This window comes from Centroberyx gerrardi, chromosome 8 (genome assembly GCF_048128805.1).
Source record: "Centroberyx gerrardi isolate f3 chromosome 8, fCenGer3.hap1.cur.20231027, whole genome shotgun sequence".
Lineage (NCBI taxonomy): Eukaryota > Metazoa > Chordata > Actinopteri > Beryciformes > Berycidae > Centroberyx > Centroberyx gerrardi.
In genome coordinates this window covers 16,600,580-16,622,365 of record NC_136004.1, presented here as the reverse complement: position 1 = coordinate 16,622,365, position 21,786 = coordinate 16,600,580, and the positions used below count along the sequence as shown (strand labels likewise).

The 21,786-nt window shown below is 42.7% G+C and overlaps 2 protein-coding genes across 4 annotated transcripts; both read left to right on the top strand.

The window, feature by feature from the left end:
- Positions 1-241: 241 nt before the first annotated feature.
- Positions 242-13,357, top strand: morc2 (MORC family CW-type zinc finger 2). 2 transcript variants are annotated; one of them, XM_078285267.1, is made up of 28 exons: positions 242-390; positions 950-1,137; positions 2,831-2,884; positions 3,016-3,050; positions 3,154-3,222; positions 3,404-3,494; positions 3,606-3,714; positions 4,078-4,237; positions 4,383-4,494; positions 4,659-4,784; positions 4,885-4,964; positions 5,077-5,159; positions 5,513-5,598; positions 6,483-6,623; positions 6,726-6,880; positions 7,071-7,199; positions 7,316-7,421; positions 7,603-7,735; positions 7,827-7,913; positions 8,406-8,657; positions 8,865-9,098; positions 10,204-10,326; positions 10,714-10,771; positions 10,908-11,046; positions 11,157-11,324; positions 11,603-11,696; positions 11,941-12,129; positions 12,336-13,357. In XM_078285267.1, the coding sequence occupies exons 2-28, from the start codon at positions 1,070-1,072 to the stop codon at positions 12,402-12,404; spliced, it is 3,150 nt and encodes a 1,049-aa protein (XP_078141393.1). In that variant the 5' UTR covers positions 242-390; positions 950-1,069; the 3' UTR covers positions 12,405-13,357. The 2 variants fall into 2 exon arrangements, with proteins under 2 accessions (XP_078141393.1, XP_071755729.1); XM_071899628.2 differs by lacking the exon at positions 10,204-10,326 and having other exon boundaries at positions 242-1,137.
- A 684-nt stretch (positions 13,358-14,041) lies between these two features.
- On the top strand, positions 14,042-21,638 carry LOC139912080 (acyl-CoA dehydrogenase family member 11). 2 transcript variants are annotated; one of them, XR_013505050.1, is made up of 15 exons: positions 14,042-14,141; positions 15,634-15,929; positions 16,881-17,104; positions 17,322-17,421; positions 17,533-17,650; positions 17,986-18,128; positions 18,310-18,462; positions 19,321-19,415; positions 19,567-19,666; positions 19,828-19,968; positions 20,065-20,157; positions 20,269-20,383; positions 20,491-20,662; positions 21,007-21,073; positions 21,186-21,258. XR_013505050.1 is itself a non-coding variant. In XM_071899779.2 (15 exons), the coding sequence occupies exons 2-15, from the start codon at positions 15,651-15,653 to the stop codon at positions 21,298-21,300; spliced, it is 1,908 nt and encodes a 635-aa protein (XP_071755880.1). In that variant the 5' UTR covers positions 14,042-14,141; positions 15,634-15,650; the 3' UTR covers positions 21,301-21,638. The 2 variants fall into 2 exon arrangements, 1 of the variants encoding a protein (XP_071755880.1); XM_071899779.2 differs by having other exon boundaries at positions 20,269-20,376; positions 21,186-21,638.
- The last annotated feature ends 148 nt before the right edge of the window (positions 21,639-21,786 follow it).

Below are 21,786 nucleotides of genomic sequence, written 5' to 3'. Positions count from 1 at the left end.
TGTCATCAACTGCTAAACAACTTCAGGAATCCAGAGGTTCTCCAGCATGTTCTCCAGTCTCACAAACACTAGCGCTTACCTTTGACACCACCTCGTCCTAAATTGCAGAATTCCTCCTCCAATCAGCGTTAACAATACTCACAGATCGCTTTCCTATAGGCTGTGTATCGAAAAATATAGGCGGGTTTTCTCCTTGCTCTCATTGGCGTGTGTGAGCGAGACCAGGGCAAAGTAACCAGCGACTGACTGCTTTCCTCGCGGCCTGCGGCGGATTGTCTCATGTTATCGGACAAGGAAACGTAACGTTACAAACTCTTTATTCCTCCTCGGACGGATTATTAACGTTACACTAACGTGAAGCCACCCCAAAGTCGCCCTCCTATTAAAACGGTTTGTTATTTGACATGGCTAACGTTACATTATGCTACAGTCGTTAGCTAGTAAGCTAACGTTACGTTGCCCTATAAACAGTCAATACAAGACGCTAACATCTGCTAGCTACGTCGCTAAGTTACTTATTGATATAGATGTAGGCTAGACAGACAAGTCAGAGACGTTAAGTAACGTTTTATATCATATGCTCTCTATCATAACATTATTGGGCATTACTCCCCAGCAACATTGACTGCCCGCTATTCTGTGGAAAACAGAAAACCCTTAACGTTGTTTGTCTAATAACACGATACCAAAAAGACCTCTTTCCTCTCATCCAGAAAATTGAGTTGATCTCAGGCAGGCCTCCCACGTGAGTTTCCTGAATTGGAAGGGGGCTTTTATTTAGAAGTGGGTGTTTACTAGTCACCTAGGCCTTGTTGGGAACAGAGCAGCACTCAGATTATTCTAGCTAATATTAGATTAATTTAACGTGTTCAAATTAATACAGTAAGGCCCTGTCAACAGAATTGTCCGAGAGAAACCTTATAGATTTCCTCCCTCTACTGTTTTGCAGCCCCTCAATTAGTCGGTTGTTGTGGTTTAGGATGAAAGCTCTGGAGTAGAGCCTGGTGGGTTAAGAAGAGGCCAAAGAGAAGACCAGGAAGAGGACAGCAAATAGCAGTAGTGAGTGGCTATGGCCTACTCAAACTACGGTAGCCTGAACAGGGCTCAGCTCACTTTTGAGTACCTGCACACGAACTCGTAAGTACCATTTTGTTAAACTACAATACATGCCTATGGACTTGGATTACACATAATTTTGCTGACTAACACTGTAGAACAATCTAATGGACATACAACATATCATACCAACTCATTCTTGCAAACCTTTTTGCTAGGCTCACAGATCTTTAATTTTGCATTCACCACAACAGATGAGCTCAAATGTTTTTACAGATATGACACCCAAACAAACACATCTTATACATACTGTGGATAAACCAAACATAGATCAATTTACACAGCAACCATTTTAATCCTGTTGGTCAGGATAGGATTATCCATACAACCAGTATTATTTCACAGATGAACAAAGCCTAGACTATAGAGTATATGGGTTAGGGTTAGATTTGACTAGTTGCCATTTATGTGACTGGTTTTGATCCAAAACAACAGTTAGTGCTTCTAAAGCCTGCAGAGATCATATTCACTGTTGAATGATGTTATGCCTGGCCAAGTGAGCTTGTGTAAATATAGCAAATATTTACTAAACGGTTTTCTATTGCTGCACATTATGTGTGGACTGCAAATTTTCAACTGTCACTTCCAATACAAATGGTGTTGTTCCTGCAGATTGATTCAGACATTATGCAGGAATTGTGCCAGTTGTCAAAGTTAAGGAACAAGGCATGCATATCTGTAAATATAATGGAGTTTCAAACTTAATGGCATCCTGCAAACAATGGTGTCGACGCCACTTTGAATTATATGTCTGACAACACTAAATGCATTGAACAGTAGTCTAGGTGGGTCTGAAAAAACAGAGAGATTAAAGAGGAAAAACTGTTTTACTTTACACAATTCAGCTGTGGAGAAATTCCTGCACAGCACAATTGGGCTTTGTATTTAAAACAAGCTACCTTAGTGTCAGGGCCAGCGGCAGAATTGAAGATAAGAGGGAAGTTCCTGGCCTCGTCATTGCTAGGAAGCAGAGCAGATAATATTTTCTGAACTTACCCTGACTGAACTTCTCAGTCAAAATTTGAATACCGTTCAACAATTTTGTAAACATAGAAGATAACCTTGGGCTCAGTACCAAAACCACTGGTAAGGTGTTATGTAGAAGTCAGTGAGAGGTTTAACCAGAAGAGAGTATCAAATACTTTATATAATGTAGCCAAAAGGAAGACCGTTTCCTTGTATGGGGTAAATAAAAACATTGGTGTCAGTAAGTGGCAGAAAAGATGAGGCTCCAGCGACCACATGAATGAAGGCTGAGCTAGTTGGTAGTTTATTCCCTGAAACACTTGAGTCTGCAGCATCCTTAGGTCAAATCTCTCAAATGGTCATGATAATTTTCTGCAACTCCAGAATCTGCACAGCAAACCACAGCGTATAGCTTTAGGGACGACGTGAGAATCAAGTGGTGTACAAGCAGTTATCTAGCTAATCTTTATTACATAGTTATTTGAAAATCCTTTTTTATTCCTTCCCTTATTTTTCCATTCGGTTTGCATTGATACACAACACTCTCAGGAGCGTTCCTGCTTAAATACCAGGTTAAATAAATAAATAACACCCACACACCACGTAATAGATGACTTTTAGATCCTGTCAACAAGTATCTCTTATCACTAGATCCTTATTCCTTTACCAGTTTGCACTTTGAGCTCAGAATGAATCCTTTTTGATAGTGAAGTATTTTGAATGAAAACGATTAGCTGTCTGTTTTCAGGACAACCCACGAGTTCTTATTTGGAGCCTTGGCGGAGCTTGTGGACAATTCCAGGTACCCATAATGATTTGAAACAGAGCCAGTGATTATTTACAAGTTAATGTGGTTTGAGAAACCTGATAATAGCCTTATTCCTCTCTTGTCTTAAAGTAAAAAGTCTCACAATTGATTTATTTCTTTCACAGAGATGCCAATGCCACGCGAATAGACATCTACACAGGTGCACACCAGACTCACTCACACCCAGTTACACACTGAAGTACATACACATTTACAGTCCCATCCTAACACATTTTCCCCTCACCTTCCTGTTTGGCTGACAGAAAAGAGACCAGAACTGCGGGGTGGCTATATGCTCTGTTTTCTCGACGACGGCACAGGAATGGACCCTAGTGAGTGCCACTCTGACATCATTTCAGACATGGCTTCAAGCTAGTGATTAGTTGATTGATTGAGTCATTAATTAAAGGTGTTTCGTGTTGGTCCATTATGAGTGTCTCTAAGGAGTTTTCTGATCATAAATGTACTTTGTGTGTGGAAACATTGGTACTGAACAACTTTTCTCTCTGTTAGATGAGGCAACCCACGTGATTCAGTTTGGAAAGTCTAGCAAGCGGTCGTCCGAGTCCTCTCAGATTGGCCAATATGGAAATGGACTGAAATCGTAAGACCCTAGCTCAATTCCCAAGTGATTCTGGCACTGTGTGAATATACTTAAGTTTGAGAAACTTCAGAAATAATTAAAACATGCCTATGCATGTGTGTATTTCCACAGGGGCTCTATGCGTATCGGGAAAGACTTCATCTTGTTCACTAAAAAGGGCGGCACCCTGACTTGCCTTTTCCTCTCAAGGACATTCCACGAAGAGGAGGGACTGGATGAGGTCAGAGTCGAGGGTTAGATAGAGTTGTACAATGGAAGATGTCCTTTTTACAGCCTTATGGATCCCTAGGTTGCCCCTTCTCTCTCTTTCATGATTGTGAATGAGCTTGCCATTGATGGGGTGCATCAGGCTGCCCATTTTTTATAAGTCACCCCGAGGGCACAGTTCTTAGTCCAGACACTGGGATTTAGCCTGATTCTTTTTAGACTCTTATGGTTATCCAAAACACAGAGGAGGTTTTCTGCAATTCAAAGACATACTGACATACCTTGAAGAGGGAGCCAAGTGGCCTTTTGGGGGACTCATCAGAGTTTCTCAGACATCTATGAACTTCTGTTTTTATGTTTGATCTTTCGTCTTCAGGTGATAGTGCCCCTCCCCACCTGGGATCTGAAGACCAAGGAACCGGTAGCCACTGACCCAGAGAAGTACGCCACAGAGACAGAGCTCATCTTCAAGTACTCGCCCTTTAAAAGTGAACAGCAGCTGATGGAGCAGTTCAACAAAATAGAAAGTAGCAGTGGTAAGTGTGTGCATGTGGACTTGTTTCATGTGTATCTCCATATCAAGAGTTTCATTTCAAGATGAGATGTCCTTCAATTGAACAAGTTGATGCCTACTATTCCAAAATTATTGCTGACTTGTTTTTGTGTGTTTTATATGAAAAGGTACTCTGGTGATCATCTATAATCTGAAGCTGATGGACAATAGAGAACCTGAGCTGGATGTAGAGACCGATCACCAGGACATACTGATGGCCGGGACACCTGCCGAAGGAGTGTGAGTATTTGGGTGATTCTCTGCTCCAAATTACTTTATTAAATCTGTTAACTATGAGATCACTAACCCATATTGATGGGAATTGTTTTTATTAAGCCTACGGTTGATTGTCCTCATCAGAAGTTGTGTGTATGGCGATGGCCGCATCGTTTCCTCTCCCACAGGAAACCAGAGAGGAGGTCGTTCCGAGCGTATGCGGCTGTATTGTACATCGATCCACGCATGAGGATCTTCATCCAGGGACACAAAGTCAGGACCAAGAGACTGTCCTGCTGTCTTTATAAACCAAGGTAATACATTAATGTGCACACACAAACACAATTGTACTGTGTCTATAACTACCTTATTCCAGGGAACAGATTTCCATGTGTGTTTCTGGTTTGTCAATAGGGTTTATAAATATACATCAACTCGTTTCAAAACTCGAGCTGAGCAGGAAGTGAAGAAGGCAGATCACCTTGCCAAGATTGGTGAGTCTGGTTTAGCCTGATTATATAATTCATTCACGTTTGACATTGCAGTTTAACGTCGCTGTGGCTGTCTCATTAACTGACTTGAGGATTTTGTGTGCATTTGTTTCAGCGGAGGAGAAAGCACGTGAGGCGGACAGTAAGCGCGTGGCTTTGGAGGCCAAATTAGGAGATGATCTGTCCAAAGAGTCACGGGTAATCCAAATGCTTTCTTGGTGCATCGATGTCTATCATAACCAAGTCTATTGTAAAAATTATTGTTAGTATGTGGACAAGATATAAAACCAAAACTGGCACCAAAACCTGATTGTACCCCTACCTTAACCCCAACCTTAATCTATAGTAACTCAAGAACGTACACCTAACCTTTATATAGTGAAAAAATATATAATTTTAACAAGCATTTTCACATTTCACACATTACCCAGACAGCTGTCTTTTTTTTTTTACATGTGACTAAAGTGAAAAAGAACTTGCCCTGTTAAGTGTTACAATGCCTCTATTCACTGATCTCTCACTCTGTCCCCTCTATTGACTCTTTTCTCCAGGCAATTCTGAGAAAAACTCAGGACGCGGCCATGATGCTCCGACGGGATGCTGACATGAAGAGGAAGATCCAGGAAACCAAGCAGAGGTATGAGTGACAAAACTGTAAAACCTTGTTTTTTCACATGGTGGCCTGGGTTCAACCTCATAATTGGTTCATTTTCACTCCTATTTTCTTGTTAACCATGTGACTGAATTTTGTCATTCATGGCACTGGCAGAAGTTTTCTCTGAGGATTCAGTTTGAGCTTAATGGCATTAAGCACTTTGAAGTCATCAGTTTTGGGGCTGGACATTATTACCCTGTTATTACATGTACAGACGCAGTGTCTGAAATTAACTTCATGGTTCACCTGCCAAGGGTGGTAAGCTTTGATACAAAGCCATTGTATTGCTTTGATTTGATTGGCCTATGGTCAAAGAGAGTGTATGGTGGTCAGCAGGGACTAAGTTTGAGAGCAGGCAAAGAAAAAAGACTAACTTTCAAATATTGTCGTCTCAAACCGTTACCACTGTGGCAGGTAACTCTTATCGATTTATCTGCCACAGATACATTTTACTGCCATTTGGCACTTGGCAGGTGTTGATTTCGGACTCTGTATAGATGTAAGGAAAGAAACTCTTTGTAACTTGTGATTGACCAGGAACAGTTTAGGCTGAGGACAGAGATATCATTTATCCAGGCATCACTTTTGGGTAAGCGGCCCCAAAGACAACTGTGCCAGTCACATGAATTGCAAAATGTATTTATTTATTTATTTATTTTACATAGTGGCTCGTGGTTAATGATCAATTGAGTGGAGACAAAAAGGAGCAATTCACAGGGCTTGATCATGATATAAATATGATGTATTTTTGCTTGCTAAGGAAACAGTAGCTTGCATATTGACAAGACACCAGAGTAAGAGGCTCCATCTTCTCTGTTGGGCTGTTAATTTGTCCTGTCAATCTCCTTTTCTTTCTCCCTCCTCAGAGCATTAAAGGAGCCCAAGGAGCTGAGTTTTATATTTGGGGTGAACATCGGACAGAGGGATCTGGATGGGATGTTTGTGTACAACTGCTCTCGTCTCATCAAGATGTACGAGAAGACAGGGCCCCAGCTGGAGGGAGGCATGTGAGTAACTCACACACACAGACAGTTAAACACAGGAAGGTACAACTGCCAGTTGAATCTAAAAAAAAAATGTTTTACGATTATGTGGGTTGTGTGTTTTAGGGCCTGTGGAGGTGTGGTGGGAGTAGTGGATGTGCCATACCTAGTGCTAGAGCCTACTCACAACAAACAGGACTTTGCAGATGCTAAGGAGTATCGACATCTACTGAAATCCATGGGGGAGCATCTAGCTCAGTACTGGAAGGACAGTAATATTGGTGAGTTTTTCTGCATTGCAGTATTTCCCCTGTTGATTCCACAACAGCTGACCTATACTAAAAATTCTAGTTTGCCTACTCCTTGGGGCAGAAATGCCAATACCTTTGGCATTTATTGAATAACTATCCTTTATTTGAATAACTAGCCTGTTGCTGTATGAAATTCTATGTATATGTGTGTATTATGCAGCTCAGAAGGGCATAGTGAAGTTCTGGGATGAGTTTGGCTACCTGTCCGCCAGCTGGTCTGCACCCCCTTCATCAGAACAGAGATATAAGAGACGTCGCGCCATGGAGATACCAATTACCATACAGTGTGGTAAGATACAGATCTGTGCACAAACACACAAACATAGGCACACACAAAACACACAATCGCAGGTACTCACCCCAACAAACTTAGACCCACCCTCCATTTTTCCCCTCTTTCCTTAGATAAATGTTTAAAGTGGAGAACGCTGCCCTTCCAGATGGATGCAGTGGACAAACGTTACCCAGACAGCTGGGTGTGTCTGATGAACCCCGACAGCACGCAGGACAGGTACACACACAACACCGTTTTGATGGATTTGTCTCCATGTCTGCCAAGTCATAATTCAGGATTCAGCATGGGTCGAATTATCTGTATCACTTATGCAGAGTTTGCCAGTGTTAGTTTCCGATTGTTCCCAGATGTTTCCACATATGTATGTATTATGTGATATGTGTATGTTGTGTTTTAGGTGTGATGCTCCTGAACAGAAACAGAACTTCCCATGTGGTGTCCTGAAGAAAGAAAGACAGACAGCTGAAGACAAACAGAGAGAGCTCTCAGAGAAAATCAAACAGCAGCAGGAGAAACTAGAGACCATGCAGGTACATCTCTCTCTCTCTGTGTGCCTCACTGTCTCTCTCTGTTTCTGTTCTATATACATGAGGATGTAAAGACTATATTCCCTTCACTCAGAAAACCAGCACCATCAAATCTGCGGCAGATTTGAAGAAGCTACCACTGGAGGTCAGCATGAGACCAACCACAGAGAGCTCCTCTCAGGTACACACTCTCCAGACTGCACTTCTTATAGTGTGCTCTTTCTAGACCTGGGCCATTTTCAAATACTTTTTTTAAAAAATCCCTTCTTAAAGGATAACGCTGGTGTTTTTTAATGCATTTCTTACCGTCAACCAATCCTATGAAAATAACAAAATCAGCAATGATTTTGTTTCCGTCCCGTCCTTGTAGCCGATGCCCAATGAAGCCATGTCCCAGTAGCCATAGAACTCCATTGTATTAAAAAAAACATTAAAAACACGTCAAAGAGCCATGCCGTTTTCTCTGGGCAGCATATTTCATCATTGCGATGCCAGCCTACTTTTTCCTCAAACAACTTAATAAGCCGACCGTAAACACGTTTGCGATCTCAGGAAAGTAGTTCCGTAGCACTGAAAATAGTCCCCGTCGTAATGAAGAATTTGTTCCCATTTGAATTTGATTTGGTAATAACTACAATAGCCTGACTTTCCGTTTCCCTCTTTGTCCCCCTAGGCAACCAGGTCGTCTGAGAGGTCCTTATCGCGCCCCCGCTCCCCGCCTCTTCCATCTCACCTCAAAAACGCCCCCAGTGCCCCCCCAACTCGTACCGGTCCTCAACGCCCCACCCGAACGCCTGCCCCTCCCCCTCCGCCTATCAAAGTCGAGCCATCCAGAGGCAGAGCTGCAGCGAAGCCTGCTCCGCCTGCAGCAAAGCCTGCACCCAAAGCTCCTGCCAAAACCCCCCCACCCACCCGCAGCTCACGGGTAAGTTATAGGTTTTATGGAGGTATTCTGTCGGTACTGCAATGTCAGGAATCGTGGAGAAAGTTGTTAATATGGTTGCATAATGTAAGTTAAAGCTAAAAAGCAGAACTTGTTTACTCTTGTGAGGCACAGTCTGTCTACTGCTGTCCTATTTGTCAGAGTGGTATTTGGTTACATAACAATGATGTCTGATCCCTCCCTCCATAGACACCAGCCAAAGCATCGCCTGCCAAATCAGCACCTGCTAGCCAACGCAAGAGAATTATAGAGCAGGAGGACAGTGAGGAAGAGGAGGAGGAGGAAGAAGAGGAGGATGACAGTGAGGAGGAGAGTGAAGAGGAAGAACCACAGACCAAGAAATCCAAGATGGCTGCAGCAGCTGGTAACCGTGGGAAAGTTGTGGAGAAGGTCCTACCTCCCAAACGTGGCAAGTTGGCAGAGGTATACACACACAATAGTTCAAAATTGATAGTGGATAATCCATGGCATTAAAGGGTAACTTCGGTATTTTTCAACCCCTATTTTCCCATCTTTTTGTGTCTAAGTGACTAAAGGAGACAACAATTTTTGAAATTGGTCCAGTATTGAGCGAGATCGCTTCAGCCGGCAGCTGATCGCTTGATCCGGTCTGTGTGTTGAGTTGTTGCAGGAAGTTACACACAGACCGGATCAAGCGAAAGGTAAAGAAAAACGTTTAATTTCTCTGTAGGGTCCTGTCCATAATGTTGTCAGACACTTATAATAACAATCTGAGCCTGTCAGTGGCAAAAACAAGCACTTTTAGTGGACGTACATTGACGGTGCGATTTGCCCCGTCGGATTACATTGCAGCTCGTTTCGCGGCTGCTGGCTGAAGCGAACTCGCTCAATACTGGACCAATTTCAAAAATTGTTGTCCCCTTTAGTCACTTAGACACAAAAAGATGGGAAAATAGGGTCCAGGTTGAAAAATACCGAAGTTACCCTTTAAGTATTTTCTCTTTAATAAGACAGTAGAAAGGTTCAGAGCTAAACAGAGACGGGGACATACAAGAGGAGGTTCTGGTTGAATTAAATCAGCAGCGACAAGGGGTTGCATGTTGTTCCAAATGTGTGTCTTACTACTACTACTGCACCATCAGAAATGGTATCCGTAGTAACTCACAATTTTAAGCCCACAGCTTTTTAGTCTACTCAGGATTAATCTGATTCAGGTTCTGCTTTGTTGCTATTTGAACTGAAAATATAACAATACTGCAAGCTCTTCCACACATACACAGATGCAAGACAGTAAACTAGGTGCAGAAAGTTTGATGTTATCACCAACTGCAAACCATCCAAAAGTTAACCTTGATCTTGTGAATCAGTCTTGGTGTGTGGTGAATTGTGGAATGGGACTGTAAGGACTGAATGACCTGAAATCCAGGCGGCAGCCATCTTTATGGGCCTTTATCACCAGTAATAACTGCTTTGGATGAAAAGATGACTACAGATACGTGGCCAGAGGTTTCTTTAAGTAGGTTACTGCAGCTCCAATCAGAGCCCCTCTGTGCTGTTGACCTTGCAGGTCGCCACACCTCCCCAGCCTGAGAAGAAAGGCCTAACTACTCCTACTACACGGCAGCCCCCCACCACTCCCTCATCTGTCCCCAAAGCCACCCCCACGCAACAGCATGGGGCTAAGGCCAAGGTAGATTTACCCAGTCGCTCTCTCTACTAACTTGAAATGGAGCTGAGCTGCTTCGGCTCGCGCAAATTCTAAATACTAAAAGGGTTTTTTCTCTTCTCTGACCCGGGTGTATGGTTTTCCACAGTGACACTATCGGTCTCTTCCGGCTATCCTCTCTGTAAATAGAAGCAGTCGTCTCCTTCTCTAACAACTCCCTTGTACGAAGCATGTCACTCTCACCCAACTACTAGAGACCACCCTTGGCCTTTCATCTCTTTTAATCACTGGGACAGGAACCATTTCCGTTTTCCTCTCTCTCTCTCTCTCTCTCTCTCCCCATCTTTTCAGTGAAAGGAATATAATGTTTTTCTGGCTGCGGTGGCGTTGATGACTGTGTTGTGTTTGCAGGCATCTGAGAAGGCCCCAGAGCAGGAACCAGAGAACGACACTAAGAATGCTCAGAAAGGTGAGACAGGGGACAGGTAGCTTCACTAACAAGTACTAAGCACAGGTGATGTTTAGTTGCTGAACTTTGGAGGGGGAAAAAAAAGATCAAAACGCCATGAGGAGGAATTTGAGCAATTGTTTTGTTTTCCCTGCAGATAAGGGACTGCTAGTTGAAGTACGGGTGAATAAGGAGTGGTACACGGGCAAAGTCATTGCTGTAGAGGCCAATAAGCAGAGTGTTCGCTGGAAAGTGAAGTTTGACTACGTACCCAGATCCACGCCCAAAGACCGCTGGTATGCGTATATGTGTTCTTGGTGTTTGTGCACTCAGCACATTTTGCCATCATGCCCTAGATTGTTTATTTCCCTTATATTTATGTGTGTGTGTGTGTGTGTGTGTAAAGGGTGTTCAAGGGTAGTGATGAGGTTCGGTTGATGCGGCCGCCATCTCCGATCACTCAGACCCCTGACACCCAGCAGGAGACGGAGAAGGGGCCGGCCCCCATGGAACCAGACACTACTCAACCAGGAACTAGTCGAGAGGTGACTGACAGCCTGGTCACCATGATAAGGTAAGATGCTTACATTTAGCCAGTGTTGTTATGACAGATTTTGTAAATTATGACCGTCAGGGGAGGAATGGTACATTTTCAGTCAGTTGAGGATGATTCTTCATTAAGATCTCACTGTATTATACAATAGAGTACAACTTTTCTGGTTGTGGCCAGCAAATTATCTTACAAGTACAATACTCATACAATTACATAAAACATTCGCACAGCCAAAAACTTCACTCAGGTTTGTTGAAGAGATGATTATGGTGCATTTATTGTGCTTTTTATCTTTCCAGGACAATGCTGCGTTACTTCTTCCCTCCTGATTTCCGGATTCCGAAGGACGATGTCAACAGCATGACAGCTGAGGAGTTGGTGGCTTTTCCTTTGGTAAGACAGATCTTGGAAGATTTTATGGATTGGTCCTAAACTCAGTTTACCTATAATTGATAGATGAACGTGTAGTTTTGCATTTTGAAGTAATCAAAAGCCTAGAGAATCTGTATCTGTCTGTGAAACCGATTGTGTCCAACATGTTACACATTGTGATAAGTTTTCAGATCTGTGTGCGTGTTTGTGTGTCCCTGTTCATAGTAATGACTGTCAACGTATTCATGTGATTCTCCCCATTTAGAAAGAGTATTTCCAGCATTATGAATTGGGTCTCCAGTCGTTGTGTAACTCGTACCAGAGCAGAGCTGATGCCAGGGCCAAAGCTGTGGAGGAGAAGAGCAGCAACGCCGAGGTCAAACTGAAGGAGGCAGACGAGAAATTACAGAAATTACGAACCAACATTGTAGCACTTCTGCAGAAAGTACAGGAGGTAAAGCTGGCTGCTTATTGTTTTATACTCCACATTATTGATAAGCCACTGAACAGAAAGTCAAAGTAAGTGGGGCAAATATACCTCACCAGTTTGTCTTTCTAGCACATGTTATGTGTTATTACTGTAAATAAGTGCTGGATGTAATTACTGTACAGTACATTGCATGTGTATTGCTTAAAAACATGATTTTTTCACGCTTTCAGGACATTGACATAAACACAGACGACGAGCTAGACGCCTACATAGAGGACCTTCTCACCAAGGGCGATTAAAGAAGACAAGTCAAGTAAAGAAAGAGTGGGAAGAGGATACAGTCACTTGCACATAAACAGACTGACTGAACAGCTCTTCATTCTAGCCTAAAGACTCATCCTTGGTTCTTGCTTCTGTTCTGGACATGCAGAGTGGTTTATACTTGCTTAGGCCCCTGACCATATCTGAGGATATTCTCAACCCTTGCAAATTGTTGGATCACATTATCATCTTAATTTTGGTCTTTTTGTTTCGGTGTTTTAGTTAGCACCAGCATGCTCTTGGAGTTTGGGCAGGTTCTCTGGTGGTCCTACTTTGTTGGTTAGCCTTTTGGCCTGTGGTTTCCTTTTTAGTCCTTTTTTATATACCTGCTTGTGTATGTTAATCTATGTTTAAGCCATCCTATCCTGATTGACCGTTGAAATAACTTGTGTAGGTTTAATACTGTTTCTGCTCCCTTTATGTCATCAACTAATGCTTTGACATACTCTGGATGATTCACATTTATTCCTCCTTTTGGTCCATCATCAGGTGAGAATTTATTTGACACACCAATAAGTAATTCAAGACCTGTTCAACTCGACAGGTTATCTTCTCCACTCTGGCCTGTATTCAAACATTAAGTTTTCTTTTTGTGCACTAAAGGAAAACACTTGTCAGTGTTGCTCATCACCCTCCTACATCCTGGACCTACAGAGGCGACCAGGTTTACCTACCTACCCTGCTGTTGGGTGCTGTGTGACACCCACAAGCAGGAACTACTTACTGGGTTTTATCAGTATGGTTATTCCCTTAAATCCCTCCTACCATTATGCTATGACTGTTTTCTGTTTATTTTGAAAAAAAAAAAAAAAACATACTTCAGTTAAATGCAAAAGTTTTGTGTTAATAATTATTCAGTGCCTGTGTTTCCTCCTTTGAACAGATTTTTAACATGTCATGGAAATGTTTTATTAAAAGGTGCATGTTTTCAGTCTTTTTGTTCTGATTGGAACAAAGGATGCTGTATTTTTGACAAATCTTTACATAGAACAATAAACCGGGTTCAATAACGACTCCGAGGCATGCATCGTTGTGATTACTACATATGCATTAATTAATAACTAGAAGGGCACTCGGAGAGCGCAGACCTCCGCCAAGGTTCGTGCTGTTATTGCTTGTTCGTGAGTCGGATCCGGACCCGCTCAAAAATGTAATGGGTTCTTCCTTGGCCCATGCTACACCCTTCCACGAAGTTTCATGAAAATCGGGCCAGTAGTTTTTCCGTAATCTTGCTAACAGACAAACAAACCGAAAACAACCTCCTTGGCGGAAGTAATAACGGTAACTGCTCTTCTTGTTATCTTTGGCCCCTTGGACAAAATATTGAGTGTTAGTATCGAGGCTGACTTGATAAAACAGAAAAATGAGGGAATGCATCATACATTGTACAGCTGTGTGCTCAAATATTGGTTTAAAAAAACCGAATGATTTTTGGAGGGAGTTTTCTGTAAAAAGAAGCGATTACTGCAAAAAGTAAGAATGAAATCCATCTGTATACCAATTAGAGTTATGATGGGGCTTTTATTTTGAAGGCGCAACTTTGAAGGCGTGGAGAACGAAAACACTTCGGTCTATAACGTAAAGTAAGATCTTTCTGATTATTTCTCTTGCATATAGCTAAGTTTGACTTGCAGGTGATTAAATGTGATCGACTGAATTACTGATTCAAACGGCTCAACAGTGCCTTGTGATTGTTTGGCCTGGTCCTTACCTCGGTAACGTTAAATGTTTGGTTGTCCTTAACTTACCTTACGTCGCAGCGTCTTATGTTGCAGAGTAAACAAGACTAACAGTTCGTTTGATGTCAACATTTTTGCCAGTATTAGGCTATAACCCAAATAATATGATTACTGACCAAAAGTGTGTATTCTCTGGGTGCAAAGAAAGAACAACAGAGGACGAACTTTGACCCACATTTGTGATCACAAGCCTGGATACATAATATTGTGTTCTCAGGCTCACCTATCCCTATTAGCCTACAGTTTGCTTTTAAATTCTTAGAAATGGGAAGAAAAAAAAAATCAAGATTTTATTTGTAGCCTAATGGGCATCACTTTGAATGGGAATCAAAAACAGTAAATTGTCGGTTTGTGCAATGGGAGTTCTGATTAGTGTTCATGGACATTTTTATTAAGAAGATCGATTGGATGTGATCTTATGGATCTAATTCAATTTTTGAAAAGCAGATGATGTGTGCAGATTTTACACAAAAATAATTTACTCCATTGTCCAAATGAAAAGTATTTTTATTCAGCAAAATGGTATCTGGGGCTGGAATGAAAACCTGCATACACTCGGCCCCCGTGGGAAAGGACTGAATACCGCTGGCCTAGAAGGATGTCTTTGACTGGAAATGGGCCGGTGTTGTGGAAACATTATTATCCCCTAAATAATGTGTTTCCCCTGGCGGTGTGTCTTAGTTTTGTCCCCGGTGTGTGTTCTGCCTCAGGCTCATTTGGAAACAAAAACTGTCTCCCATTCATTGTCTCCGGAGCTGCTCCAGATTTTACATGTTGTTAAATGTTGGCTTCAGAAGGGAGTTTATGTCTGTAATTAGATGAGCTCATCAGTTAAGCATTATCATTATACCCTTTAAAAATTAAAGAGCCAATTGTGGGTGGAGGATAAAATGATTTGTGATTCTGGCTGTGACTGTACTGTACAGTACAGTATGCTGTGGTGGCTGAAGGGAAGGGAAGACCTTTCTGGTTCAGAGCTGATAACTGTTATATAAAACAAAACGAAATTGTAATTTTGCATTGTGCTGGTTTTTTGGATTTAGGAGCGTGTTTATGTTTAAAGATTGTGAATATAGTTATCATGCTAGTTGGGAGTGGAGGGGGATGAAATTATTCTCTGGCTTGTGCCGTCTGCACTGTGAGTCTACAGTATGATATTTGAAATAAATTGAGCAAGACCGCAATAAAACAAATTTTAGCACTGATCAATCTCTCTCCCTCACACACATACACACACGTCAAAAGACTTAATATTGTTAATTTGACAAAATTGTTAAAGGAAGAAGTAAGGATGGACTAACAGAAATCTGGTTTAATCAATTGAAGCTGCCCAAGAATAAACTTACAGACAAAGGACCTCCATACAAGAGTGTCCCCCCAGTAAAATCTGTCCATTTCCCTGACTGCCTATGCACATCTAAACACTTAATCACAAAGCACTGTGTTGACTCCCTTTGTCTCACCTCAGTCTCTAGGTCTTGAGCCATGTCAGTGTGCTCAGCCCTCCTCAGCCGCCATGTAGCTGCAGGCCGTCCCAGGGTGCTGTGCGGGGTGCCAGGGCCACTCAGACACATCACATCAGCCGGTGCAGCTGCGCCAGGCACAACAAGACCCGCTGAAGACCCTCTGTGGGAGGCAGAGGGCCATCCGCTGTTCTCCAGAGCCAGGACAGGGCCGTTCTTCCAGGACAGGCCGCTGCTGAAGAACCCCTTTCTGGAGGACGCCCTGCTGAGAGGATACCTGAGGAGACACCTGCCTCAGGAGGTGAGGAGGGAGCGCCGGGCTGCTTTCAAGTGCTGTCGGAAATGTCAGAATTATGAACAGAATGCACATGAACGACCCAACGCTGTGGTAAATACGAAAGTTAGGATCTTCGTATCTCAAGTTGCTGAGACTTATGTTATTTATTTAACCTTTATTTAACCAGGAAGTCCACTTGAGATTCAGAATCTCTTTTGCGAGGGAGGCCTGGCTAAGACAGCAGCAAATAAGGAATAGGAGCAGAAGCAATGAAACATTACACAAGACAATAAAACAAAACAAAACAATTAGATACATTATAAAAACAATAAACAGTTAAACCGTTAAGAGTTAAAACACATAACACATCTAACTCAGCAGAGAGACAGTCACAGAGACACGGAGTAGTGAGGAAACAACCTATAAAAAGCAAGAACAGAGTCCGATTGACTTGGATACCATGTCTCTCGATCATTTTTAAGCCTGATCCAAGTAGTAGGGCTGACAGAAACAGAGCCGTTTAGTGGCATAGAACAGTGTTTCTCAACGTAGGGTCCGGGGACCACTAGGGGTCCTTGAGGGGGTTCCAGAGGGTCCCCAGCAAACTGATGAATTGTTAAACTTCAGCATTATTTCATTTACAAGAAGTGAACACAATCAGAGAATGTAGAAGAATGACTGTTTTGATCATAGTTTCTCTGTTATCATTCTACCTACAATACAGATTCTGGACAAAATCATATCTAACAATAAAGATATTCTCAGATTTGGGTCCAAGAGACAACATCTCATCAAATGGGGGTCTGTGGCTCTAATGTGGACTGAATTAAGGTCCTTGATATGAAACAGGTTGAGAATCATTGACGTAGAACATGGAAGCCATGTCAACAACTGATGGTAATAGAGATATATTTCATTATTTTCTGTTATTGTGAACTTCTGATTGATTGACTCTTTGACTCTTTGTCCTCACAGGCAGCATTCTCAGACCTGTGTGCGTTTGGAGAGCGGGTGGCGAGCGAGGTGGACGGGTGGGGTCGTGAGTGTGAGGTGACTCCTCCGCGGTTGGTGCACTTTGACCCCTGGGGTCACAGAGTGGACCACATCGTGACCTCGCCGGCCTGGAGACGCATGAAAGACCTGTCAGCGCAGGAAGGGCTGGTTGCCATTGGCTACGAGAGGCCGTTTGGCGAATGGAGGTTAGGAGACCGTTGCTCTTCCTTACTTCACTTCAGCTTATATCTCTTTTATTTCAGTTGGATTTTATAGTTTTTAATAGGACTAATTCAAATAGAAATCTCCCTTATTTTCATATCCAATTGTTTGCAGACAAGATTGAGACTCAACATACAAGACCTCATGCTGATGATCTGTGATGTATGTGTGTGTGTGTGTGTGTGTGTGTGTGTGTTCCAGCCGTGTGTACCAAATGAGTAAGCTGTACATCTACTCTCCCTCCTCTGGTCTCTACACCTGTCCTCTGGCTATGACTGACGGGGCTGCTAAAGTCATCCAGGTGTGTCAGGAAAAAAACATCATCCAACACTGAGTTTTGCAACTAGTGATGATGAGAATAACAGCGTTGATGTGAATTTAATTTAGAGATTTTCTCTCTGTGTATGTGTAGTCCCTAGGTGTGTCATGGCCAGTAGATGAAGCCTACAGTCGTTTGACCACTCGTCACCCTGAACGCTTCTGGACGTCTGGACAGTGGATGACTGAAAGAAGGGGAGGATCTGACGTGGGTCAGTAGTAACACACTTTTTTTTTTATTACCTATTATGAACTCCACCCTGCAAAGGCAAACAGCAGTAGCTACATTTTGTGTTTAAAAGTCTCAAGATAAAGGTTTAGATTTCATAAGAAAAATTCTAGCCATAAATGCTATTAAATGATATAAAGTCTGCCTCTGTGTCGACAATACTTTCGTTACAGGTTAAACACGTTAAACTTTGAGGAAATTCTTCTTAGTTTCAGTACTCGCACAGTTGCTGCTCTTTGGCTTTGTAGTGCAGAACTACAGTAGATCCAGGACTGTAATGCCTCATCGCTTGCCTCTCCCTCTCTTGCATCTCTTCAGCCAGCGGAACAGAGACGGTGGCTGTTCCCCAGGGAGACGGTTCATACAAACTACATGGCTTCAAGTGGTTCACCTCTGCTACAGACGCAGACATGACCCTCACACTGGCCAGAGTGCAGGACAGAGAGGGAGCAACCACACCGGTACCGCTCCCTTTACCTCTGTGGAAGAAAACTCAGTTTGACAGGTTTATTCAATCTGCAGGCTGGGAGCCAAGGAACTCAACATCTGGATGAGTTTTACAGCATTGAATATTCATGATTATTTGAATACAGATAGAATATAATAATGTACACTGTATGTGTGTATGTTCCCACTCCACAGGGTAGCAGGGGTTTGTCTCTGTTCTATGCGGAGGTGAGCCGAGACCAGGAGGGCCAGCTGAAGGGTATAGAGGTTCAGAGGCTGAAGGACAAGCTGGGCACCAGACAGATGCCCACTGCTGAGCTGCTGCTGGATGGCCTGCAAGCACACAGGGTCAGTTACATATCATCATTCATCACAATGATGATAAACTGTGGACGTTTTCTCTGGTTTATGTAGATAGTTTGTAGCAGTACTGGTAGTAGCACTGCAGTTGGGAATTCCTTTATCACAATACACAAAACAAAGCACAATCGGACACCGCTCGCATAGGCAGAATACTTGGGTAACCATACCTCTCTAGTCATTCTGAGAAGTGTAAAAGTCACATTGAAAAGAAAAAGACAGTTTTTACATTTTTAGCCAGTTTTCCATATCATAAGATACACCTATTTCACAATAAAAGCCCACACATTTACAAAATGTGTATTTTCTCATATTTTTATATCAAAATTACTTCCTAGAAAACAGTGTATTTTTGGTGGTTACTTAATGGTGCTCCTTCATTCATATAAAACATGTAACTTCACCACTTTCAAATTGACATGAGTGACAACATGATACGGTGGTGGATTTCTGGGTGTTCACGCACCGAAAACCCTGTTTCCTTTTTCTAAGACGGCATGGCTGCCTCCCGGTGGCTGGAATTTATTAATTTTTAAGTATCTAGAATTTTTGACAGCTCAAGATTATGTGCAAAGCATTTTTGAACTCTTGAGCACTTTTGAACAGTCCCTCTCTGTGTTATGTCCCGCCGCAACATCCTGTTTCAAATATGTCAAATTACGGAAGCAAAAGATGCAATGCTATTTCCCCATGACTTAAATTTTCTGCTGAAACAACTCCGGCTGATTTGTTTTCAGAAAATAAGCTTTTTAGGACAGAAGAATTTACCGTAGAATAACTTACTATGTGTATACAAAAAACATGTGATACGCCTTCTCATCTTTATTCCCTCTACTATACACACAGCTCTCGGATGAAGGAAGAGGTGTGGCCTCCATAGCTAACATGCTGACAGTAACCAGGATCCACAACAGTGTCTCTGCAGCAGCAGCCATGAGAAGGCAGGATGTTTATACTACCCATACTACTGCACTGAGCATGATGTACTAGCTTGCAAAAGTGTGATCTGATTAAGCCAATTAATAATATGTGTGTGTATGTGTGTGTGTGTGTGTGTGTGTGTGTGTGTGTGTGTGTGTGTGTGTCTCACAGGGTGGTCCAGTTGGCTCGTGACTACGCCACTCGTCGCACGGCCTTTGGAAAGCCTCTTAAAGACCACCCACTCCACATGCAGACCCTTGCTAGGATGGAGGTAAGCTGGCTGCCCGAATTCACTCAACAGATCGCCCACAAACGTAACACTCTAAATGTAATGAACATCTAATTGTAGACATTCTAGCCGAAGTCTTATGAAGTCTTTATTTTTCCCATTATCCTCCATCCATGCTTGCTTCTGTCTTCCCTGACTGACAGGTGGAGACTCGTGGAGCCTTCCTGCTGGTGATGGATGTGTGTCGCCTGCTGGGCCGGGAGGAGACTGGCATGGCGACCCAGCTGGATACACACCTCCTGCGCCTGCTCACACCGGTGCTCAAACTCTATACTGGGAAACAGGTGCGCGCTTCATACAAACACACTCTGTCATGGTAAACTGTCGACTGGCTGCGGTGATGCTGGTTCCCAGTCGTTACACTTTGTGTTTTGTCTCAGGCGGTTGCTGTGGTGTCCGAGGGTTTGGAGAGCTTTGGTGGACAGGGCTACATTGAGGACACAGGGTTGCCTGGGTTACTTAGGGATGCACAGGTGAGGTGATACCATAGATGTGAATGACAAGACTGCTATATGCTTGGGAAAAATCTGCCTTATTCCAGGGACCAAGTCTCATGCTAACCTGTCTCTGTTTCCCACTGTCAGGTGTTGAGTATATGGGAAGGCACAACGAATGTTTTGTCCCTGGACGTGCTGCGCTGTGTGGCTCGCAGCTCAGGAGTGGTTCTTGAGGCTTACTTCACCCATACAAAGGTCAGAGGTCAGGGAAAGATCCTCTCAAACCAGTTCAGTGACTATAATGTCATGTTATTCTATGACAGAGTTGCACAGGAATGTGATGTGCACTTGTTTTTCTTCTCCTTGTAGTCCCTGCTGGCGGGCGCCTCCAGCGTTCCCTCGTTGGCCCCGGCTGTGAAAGCAGTAGATGGCGCCCTCTCTGGACTGGGGGAGTTTGTACAAGTAGCAGCTGCCAAACCACCCAGCTACCTACAGCTGGCTGCTAGAGACCTGGCATACAGCCTGGCTCGCATCTACATGGGTAGCTGCCGCCATACACACACACACACACACACACACACACACACACACACAAACCCAGATTTTGTAATATTTTATACCTTCATATGATCATCACACATAATAATAATGAAAGTGATCCACTAAAATATATAAATGTCCAGAACAACCTTGTTTTTAGCTCAATGGCCAGGCATTTTTCAGTGTATCCAATGTGTTTTGAAAGGGTTTCTTGAGCCCAAGGGTCATAGAATTACCTCAACCCATAGAGAAGCATGTAATCCTTTAATTGAAGTTAAAACGATATGCAACTAAATGCACCTGTCTTCCCCACTGTGTTGTGAACTAATTATATGCTTATTTCAGGTGCCCTGCTCATTGACCATGCTTCTTGGGAAGGAGCCTCTCCATCTGATACTTATGCTGCTCTTAGGTAAAAAAAAAAAAAAAAGCACAGAAATTGCATTCGTAGTCATCAAATCTTTTATTGGTGCCATTATTAAGTCCCACTGTTGATGTAAATCTTTATATCATCAACATAACAGGTGGTGCGAACAGGACTTGTGTCCAGTGGTGACCAAAAAGGCCAGAGACTGGTACAGTCCCAACACTCCACCACTGGATGCCGCGTTGGTGTACGACCAGCCGATCCAAGACTGAATGTCCAATGAACACTGAAGAATTTGTCGCTTGATCTGCTGTTGATGAGCCTTCAGTCTAACACAGTTGTAGATGTAGTTATTGTATCATAGCATTGTAAATTTTATAGAAGATTGAGCCCATCCTTTGTGAAAGATAATAGTTCCTTTCTAAATAAGCTTGTGTTTTATATGTATTGTAATTCAGCCTATCTCATTCTCTCTCTTTGAAGCAACTATGTGATTTGTTAAGCATGATATTTACTTCTAAATCTAAATATAAAGTCTCTGCATTTCTGTCAGCAACAAAAATGACACTGAGATTCACAATTGTTGCAGTATACCAACATTTTTATTGGTGGGGCTTGAACAAAGTCAATAAATGAAGTTGATAAATAATACAGGACTCCAGGCTTCTCACATTTATCATCAGGATCGTTCCTCCAGTTATTAGGCTCCTGAAGCAGGAAGAAACCAGAGAAAGACATAAAGTGCTCAAATCAATTTG

Bases quoted from the DNA above. Each gene is read 5' to 3' on its own strand.
- morc2 (XM_078285267.1), top strand. From the start codon at position 1,070: ATGGCCTACTCAAACTACGGTAGCCTGAACAGGGCTCAGCTCACTTTT. The intron at 1,138-2,830 runs GTAAGTACCATT...GTCTGTTTTCAG, and splicing joins GAGTACCTGCACACGAACTC to GACAACCCACGAGTTCTTAT. The intron at 7,422-7,602 runs GTACACACACAA...GTTGTGTTTTAG, and splicing joins CCCGACAGCACGCAGGACAG to GTGTGATGCTCCTGAACAGA.
- LOC139912080 (XM_071899779.2), top strand. From the start codon at position 15,651: ATGTCAGTGTGCTCAGCCCTCCTCAGCCGCCATGTAGCTGCAGGCCGT. The intron at 17,105-17,321 runs GTTAGGAGACCG...TGTGTGTTCCAG, and splicing joins AGGCCGTTTGGCGAATGGAG to CCGTGTGTACCAAATGAGTA. The intron at 19,667-19,827 runs GTAAGCTGGCTG...CCTGACTGACAG, and splicing joins AGACCCTTGCTAGGATGGAG to GTGGAGACTCGTGGAGCCTT.